The 8,120-nt window shown below is 28.8% G+C and overlaps 4 protein-coding genes across 4 annotated transcripts; 1 reads left to right on the top strand and 3 right to left on the bottom strand.

The window, feature by feature from the left end:
• Nucleotides 1–33: 33 nt before the first annotated feature.
• Nucleotides 34–669, bottom strand: EIN_015140 (hypothetical protein; the record flags this gene model as incomplete). The annotated part of the gene is made up of 1 exon (XM_004257098.1): nucleotides 34–669. One exon carries the CDS (start codon nucleotides 667–669, stop codon nucleotides 34–36), a length of 636 nt encoding a protein of 211 aa, XP_004257146.1.
• Nucleotides 670–3,857: 3,188 nt separating this feature from the next.
• On the bottom strand, nucleotides 3,858–5,009 carry EIN_015150 (hypothetical protein; the record flags this gene model as incomplete). Its single annotated transcript, XM_004257099.1, has 1 exon — nucleotides 3,858–5,009. The coding sequence occupies one exon, from the start codon at nucleotides 5,007–5,009 to the stop codon at nucleotides 3,858–3,860; it is 1,152 nt and encodes a 383-aa protein (XP_004257147.1).
• Nucleotides 5,010–6,412: 1,403 nt separating this feature from the next.
• EIN_015160 (F-actin-capping protein subunit alpha, putative) lies at nucleotides 6,413–7,234 on the top strand (the record flags this gene model as incomplete). The annotated part of the gene is made up of 1 exon (XM_004257100.1): nucleotides 6,413–7,234. One exon carries the CDS (start codon nucleotides 6,413–6,415, stop codon nucleotides 7,232–7,234), a length of 822 nt encoding a protein of 273 aa, XP_004257148.1.
• Nucleotides 7,235–7,774: 540 nt separating this feature from the next.
• Nucleotides 7,775–8,120, bottom strand: EIN_015170 (glycoprotein FP21 precursor, putative; the record flags this gene model as incomplete). The annotated part of the gene is made up of 1 exon (XM_004257101.1): nucleotides 7,775–8,120. A coding segment is annotated over one exon (346 nt), but the record flags the coding sequence as incomplete, so codon positions are not given.

The following is an 8,120-nucleotide window of genomic DNA, read 5'->3' on the forward strand; positions in this document are numbered from 1 at the left end:
ACATAGTGCATCCCGAAAAAGTACCCTCAGGAATCATTGTATTTCAGACAAATCGGCGTGTTTCAGAGTTGTGATTCCATCAAAAACATGTGTTCCAAATGAAGTGACTGTTGGAATTGCAATATCTGTAACAACTGTAACTCCTTTGAAAGCCATATTTCCAAACTCGGTCACCGCCTTACCAAAAGTGATTGTTGGCATTGCTGTTTTTGTGAACGATGACTCGCCAAATGAAGTGATTGCTTCAAACCCAGTGACTGTTGCCAGAGAAGTGCAACCCTCAAAACACTTTGCTGGAATTGTTGTGAGTTCTGTAACATCAATTTTTGTCAGAGCAACACACCCACTGAACGCTTCATCACCAAGAGACTTGATTTTGTTTGCTATTGTGACTGTTGCCAATTTAGTTGCACCTTTGAATGCTTTTGCACCAATCTCAACTTTTTGTGCTGGCAGATACACAAAACTTGTTATTACTTGGTTACCCATGAAAGCGCCTTCGCACAGTGGTTGCATGTCTGTTGCTTTGATTGTGAGAACTCCTTTACATTTTTGTTCACCTTCTTTGTCTTTGATACACATTTTGGTTTCATCGAGTGTGTAACATTCTGTATCTTCGATTGCTTTTGAGCAAAGGATTAAATAGGCAGTAAATAAGAGAATTTGCATTTGAATGAATAAGTACTTTTTAAAAACCTTTTTATACCTTTTCAAAAACCATTTTTGGATTAAACTTTTCATTTGAAACTATTTTGGGAACAATTTGTTTTATTGTTCAAATCATTTTTTTCATTTTGTTTAATTTTGTTTCAAAAATAATTTTGAATGGGTAAAGTTTAACTTATATAATAATTTGTTTTATGATTATTTATATTTAAATAAAAACAAATAATAGAAAATCACTTTTGAAACACAAAAAATATGAAAAAATAAAATTGTTTTTTTATTGTAATAACAAAAAATGTGGTCGTTGAATTAGTTTCATTCAAACAACGATAAATTAGTTTGTCATTTATTTATACCAAATACCAGATAATATATCAATGCACTCAAAACACAATTCAAAAAACAAACTGACAAAATACCAAGAAATCAAATTTGTATTTTGATTTTGAAACAAAAATATTCTTAAAAAATCAAATCAAACATTATTTGTTTACAAACTTTTTATAAAAACATATTAACACATTATTTTGTTTTTATGTTTTTTGATTAAATATTATTCAAATGTATATTTTAATACTTACACATGATAATAAATAGGATTGTTTCTATTTTATCATATTTATAAAAAATACACTTAATATCATTTTAATATTCAATTAAAATTTTTTTCTTGGACTTTTTTAATAAATTAAATATTAATAATTATCTTTTTATCACACAATAAAAAAAATTTTAAAAAGAGTAAACAATACTTTTCATATTCCATTTATATTAAAAATATATATTTAAAATATCAAGTGAAGTACATACAAAAAACCATTTTGTATATATGAACCAAACTTGTGAATAACCAAAATTTTGAAAAAATGACAAATAAATATTTTTCAATTTAAGAGACACTTACTGAGATTAAAAACTTTAAAACCTAAACATAAACTTGAACAAAAATAATTGATAAACTTACTTCCTTTTTTGTATCAATTGTAGTCTGACAATAACAACAATAAAAAATTAATTATGAAATCTTTTTAAATTAAAAGAAAGTGAAATGAGCAACAAAAGGAAACATTAACAAAAACTTCTCTATCCAAATAATACAATTGATTCATGTATTTATATTGAAACAAGTGCATTTTATACATCAAAACAACTTAATATTAGTGTATAAACAACACTTTTAATAACAAAAATGGTAAACTTTGGCATGCCTAAAAAAGTCCATTAGTATGATAGACAATTACAATCGCATTTCAAAAGTTTTAATGAACATCACACTTAATAATACAATAATTTACAATCAAAATTTACATTTATAACAGGTGATGCTTTAATAATTTATTCAAAACTACAAACGATTGTAACTTCACTTTAAAACACTGTTACAAATATTTAGTTGATGAAAACTTCAAATTTTAATTTTAAAGATTATAATGACAAATTCGCAAAACCGATTTAATGTGCTTTCGTCGAACTTTTCTCTTTTTTGTAAACAACATTTTTAATTAAAAATTAGAGCAATTTTTATGTGTGACATATAAATTGAAAATTCACTTTAAACTAAATTATTCTTAAGAAATTTGTATGTTATTATGTTGATGTTTTTGTATTCAAAATTATTATAATCAGAACACTCATCATTTTACACTAAAAATTTAAAATTTCAATGTTAAATTTATGTGAAACACTTAATTTTGATTGAAATGAAATTGTTGTTTATTTCATTAAATATATATTTGAAACTTCTTAAACACACGTTTTGAATTTATAAAAATTGTTTATAAACAAAAAGTGTTGTGAAACGACCATCATGTGATTGTACTATCAGAATGAATTATTATTGATTATTTCGATAACCTATTTAATTAATATGATTATGTGTTTTATTATTATTTTTTGTTTTCAAAATATTTTAGTTTTAATAGTTAATACTGATGTGTATTTGAATTACATTCAAATTATTTATTGACCACTGGTACTTGGCTGTGGCGATGAAGGTCGAGACGGTGAGGATGGGCGAGTAGGACTTTCATTTTTTCTTTTGTGTATGGTTCTGTAAGAGACTGCAAATAATCCACCAGTTTTTCTTTTTTGAGAAGATGTTGTTACTTCCCCTCCAACCAAAGGAGATTTTATCGAAAGACCGCTGTGTTGTATTCTATGTTTCTCTTTAATTCGTTTCATTGTTATTTTTCTTTTCATCGAAACTCCAGTGGCGGCTGGAGAAGTCTTTTTTAAGAATTCTTTGTGTAATGCAACTTGCACTGCTGGTAGAATAAAAGTCAACCCTCTATAATAAGACACTTTTTGTACTATTTGTTCTGTTTTTAAAACAAATTTTATAATTTTAGCTTTAAAATCTGTGAGTAATTCATTGTTTTTAAACATCTGAATTGACATGAAATTGTGTGTAAATGTAAAACAGTGTTCCAACATCCTTAAAAATACAGTAAAACATGATAAAAGTCTCTGAATGTCTTGTGATAAAGGTAAATGTTCTTCTTCCGTGAGTGCTTTTATTTGGTTTAACCGACGCACAAATCCAATTAATATTTCTTTATAACTTCTTTCTCTTAAAGAATCTTTCATTCGGTTGAAACAAGTCATAATTCCATCTTCAGAGATTGTTGGAATAGTTAACAATTCTCTGAAACATCGTAAAATTCCATATTCACGAATTTTTATCGACTCTAAATGTTGACTGTCCGTTTCTGTTGTGTGTCGTCTGTTTTCATGGAATAAGTTACTCATTGTTTCTAAATTTCCAATAAAATTTTTATATGTATTAACAAACATTCGGATCGTCCTTCTAATAGGAAGTTGATACCTGATGATATCTGGAATATTTTGTTGTTGAGGTTGGCCTTTGCAAAGGATAAAACCTATTATGAACAGGCAAAACATAATAATAAATAGTTTTAACATTACTTGAAAACTTAAAAAGTGCTTATTTGGTTAATTAATTTTTATTATCATGTGAAGTCAAAATGAATTTTAACTTCATTTAAATTTTTTTATAAACACAATAAATTTAATACAAAAATTGTTAAACGGCATGTAGATTGTTATTATTAGTGTTATCAACTTCTTTGTATGATAATTAAATTTAGAGTCTGTCTTAATAAAAACTGTTTATTATACATTTTACTAACAAACAATTTATAATAAAATAACAAGTTCACATTAAATTATATTCACACAGTCACAATATTTATTGCTTCTACTTCCTTCAAAATATCTTTCTGGTTTAACCCATCACATCCCAAGAAACAATTTTTTCCAACACGACAAGTGTTACTCTCAAAATTAACTTTAATCAGAGCAAGACATCCATTAAAGCACAATTCCCCAATGAAATCAACACTTTTAGGAATTTGGACTGTTTTCAAAGACGAACAATATGAGAAAGAGGACTTCTCGAGTTTCTTCAAGCTTTCTGGTAACTTAATATTAAGAAGTGAACTACACTCGTTAAAACAGTCTTTTTCAATTTGTTGGACATTTTCTGGTATCATAACATTATTAAGTGATGCACAACTTTTAAAACAACCTTCTCCTATGTAACTCACACTAGTTGGCATATCTATTTTACTCAGTTTTAAACAGTCATAAAAACAATTTTTACCTAGACTGACAACCTTTTCTGGGAGTTCAACGTATCTCAGAGAAGCACAATTATAGAAAAAGTCTTTTCCAACTGTCGTGAGACTGTTTGGGAACTTCACTGACTTCAAGTCGTTGCATCCGAAGAAACAGGAGTCTCCTATGTCTTGGACTGTGTTTGCAAACTCGACACTCTGAAGAGAGAGACACCCATAGAAACACGCATTATCCACTCTTTCAATGCCCTTAGGAACAACCACAGATGTGAGGAGAGCACATCCAGCGAAGCACCTTTCTCCAAGTCGTTTAACATTTTTTGGGATGTCACACCCAAACCGTTTTCTGTCGTTTTGAGTGTATGTCACATTTTCAAAAACGTAATTTGATGTGTTCTTTTGGGACGTCTTGTAGTTAACTTCGTACCACACAACCACTTTAAAGAAGGTTTCTTTATTAACTGAAGTGTTGTCTTGTGATACAGGCGAATTCCCAAAGGCAAAATCTGTGTTTGAGTATAAATGAAGAGTCTGCAGTTTTGGGAAGTACTTTCTAGTGGCTGGAGTCAAAGGGATTGGGTTGAAGTGGAACTTCTCCGTGTTATTTCTGAACTTCCTGCAGACCATTTCAAGTGTTGCGAAGTCCTGAAGAGTACAGAAGTACTTTGAGACAGTCATCATGTTGAATGCGTCGATTTGGACCATAGTCTTGTTTTCATGTTCCTGTAGACATCCCTTTTTATTCATTCTAAATAATTTTCTTATTTGAAATGGGTCCTTCTGTGTTATTTCGGGAGAATGGTCGAGTTTGCAGAGTATTCCTGTTCAACAAGTGTTCAATAATTTTTGCAAGTGGCATTTTATGAACTCTGTATACCAAACCTATTCAATCAAAATAATTTTATTGATTTTATCGTTTAAAAGTATTAAAGCATGTTATGTGCGGACTTCTTTTTGTGTTTTGCACGTTGTATTGCTTCTCCCTACGAAAAGCGAATCTTATGAACCAATTAATATAGTTCTTTATTAGTATAATGTACTATAAAAACCCTCGATTGATTCTTTTAGAACTGTTGCGGTTTTGAATTAATCCGGCCAAAAACTATTTATTGGGCATTCCGAAAAATTGTTGTTGTAATTGCAGAAGAATACGATATAAAGCGGGGCAGTTTCGTATATAATATTGTTATGGTTAAAAGTGGGAGGATTTTCTGTTTTGGCAAACCCTGATAAATTAAACGGACGATTTTAGTCAAAACAACAATAATGTTTTATTTGAAGATAAAAACTATAAATAATAGTTTAAATAATTAGTCGGTATAGTTCAACATTTGTACCCTTTTCCAGTTAAAAGTAGTTTTACCGTTCACTTTTTAAAACTGAGCACAATAATTGAACTTTAGTTGAAGTGAATTTCTTATTATAGTTTTAAACATACAACTTCAATGCAACTTCAACATAGTTCATTATTTCGATTGGTCGTTTTATAATGATTAAAAATATTGTTTGTTAACTATTAAATATTGGTTTATTTTTTTTTGAAATAAAAAACTGTTCGATTCTATTTATAAGGTTGAACTTTTTTTGAATGTGTAATTGTCTATACGAATTATAAAGTAAAATTTTTATTTAATTAAATTTATTAATAAACCATTTTTAGCCATGTAATCCAATAACAAATCAAATTGAAAATGTATAATTGAATTCTTGGTGTATTAATAAACCATTTTTTATAATTTATTTTTTGTTAATAATAATAACTATTATTAATAATTTTGTTATTAATTATTAAGAAGTTACTTTCAATAGTAAATATTTTTAAAAAATAAAATAGTATAAAATAATTATGTTAATAACAATTTTAATTTATTTATTTATAATAAAATATGTAATATTTTACTTAAATATTTGATATTAAAAAAATAATTAAAAATGATTTTTTTATCCAAAGAAAATAAAAAAACGATAGCATATCATTTTTAATTTTTCCAATTTTTGTTTCAACACATACTTAATAAAAATATGAAAAAAAATACTTATATTATAACTGAAATAATAAACTTAATTTTTCAAATACAAAAATTGTTTATGCCTTGAACTTGAAAATACTCATAAGCTCAAAATATTAAGTGAACTTTAAAAACAATAAAATGAGTTCCCACGAGAAAGAGATATTGAATAGTTTTTTATTACAATCTCCTCCTTGTGAGTATGTTGAGTTAGTGAAAGATTTAAAATCCATAGTTTCCGATCACAAAGCCATTGAATGTATAGTTCCTGATTCTATAGTGAATTATTGTAACACCAATTGTTTGTTAGTGGAGACGGAGGGGAAAAAAATCATATTAACAAAATATAACCAAGTTGAAAAAACACAAAACGAATACTATGACCCCGTCAACCAACAAATTCACAAAATTGATTTTTATCAGATGAAAGTGATTGAGTCGCGTCCTTTTATAAAAGAAAACACTGATTTAGAAATTTTAAGGAAAAATGTCCAACAACACTTACGCAGTTACACTGATGAAAAATACCCACTTGGCTCCGGAATGGTCTTAGTCAATGGTCAAAAGCTCAAAATTGTCATTTCCGCTATTCAAAACACAACAAAAAATTTTTGCACGGGGAGGTGGAAGAGTGTGTGGAATGTGACTTTAAACAGTTCGAATGTGGAAGTGACTGGATCCGTTGAAGTCTTTGTACATTACTACGAAGACGCTAACATTCAAATGCGAAATGAGTCGGAGAAAAAGTTTAGTGTTGGGTGTGGGACCAAAAACGACGCTTTCCCAAAAAATTTAATTAAATCAATCGCTGAAGTCGAGGAAAGACTTCACTCACAACTCGACGTCATTTTTTCTACTATGAACGACACAACTTTCAAGTCCCTCAGAAGGCAACTCCCCGTCTCTAGAGAAAAAATTAACTGGGCTAATTGGAGGGGGGCAAAGATGGTGGCCTCAAAGTAAATTCGATTTCCATGCACTTCATTTTTATTAACAAATTATAGTATTTTTACTATCAAATATAACATTTTATATCGGTAAACATTTGGCTTCGAATAACAAATAAACTTTATTCAATTAACGATATAATTTTATTGTGTCTACGAAATTTGATTAAATACTAAATTAAAATAATTATAGTAACTTTATAATAAAATATTAGTTATATAAAATAGAATATTTATAATAATTTTATTAGTAATTAATAGTTATACAAGAACAAGAAATCAATTATCAAAGGTTTCCAAAATCACAATCCAAACTACCCACGTCACCATTTTATAACCGAAATGTTCATTTTCTCTTATAAATTCGTACGTTATAATACCACATTATCGGCAATATTCATTTTGGAAACGCCTGTCACTGTCAATTAAACCAAGTGATATTTTTTTAATTTAAATATAGTTTTATTTTAATAAAAACCATTAGAAACTTTTAGTAGTCATTTTCTTAAATGAAACTATACAAGAAACCACAAGAAAAGAATTAAAAAAGAACGACTTAATCGGCGTACTTCTTCTTGAGCTCTTCGATTTCCTCAGGGGTATAATCGTTCTCCTCGTTGAGGTAAGCTCTCATCTGTTCGACGGTCTTTCCGACCAAATTTTTAGCAATTGTCTTTGCAGTAGCCTCGACGAGCATATCGATGTTCATGAAAGTAGCAGCCTTCAACATTTCGAAGAGCATGTCCTTCTCAAGCGACTCACAGAATTTGACATCCCATGGGTGGAGGTCGGCGTTTTTGTCTCTGTCACCAATAACAAAGTCCGGGTACATCAATGGGTGCTCGTTGTGGAAGTTCAACCACTCGACGACTTTTTCTAACACGGTGCCTTCGACCTTCAAC

Source organism: Entamoeba invadens (genome assembly GCF_000330505.1).
Source record: "Entamoeba invadens IP1 unplaced genomic scaffold scaff_1105074724629, whole genome shotgun sequence".
NCBI lineage: Eukaryota > Evosea > Mastigamoebida > Endamoebidae > Entamoeba > Entamoeba invadens.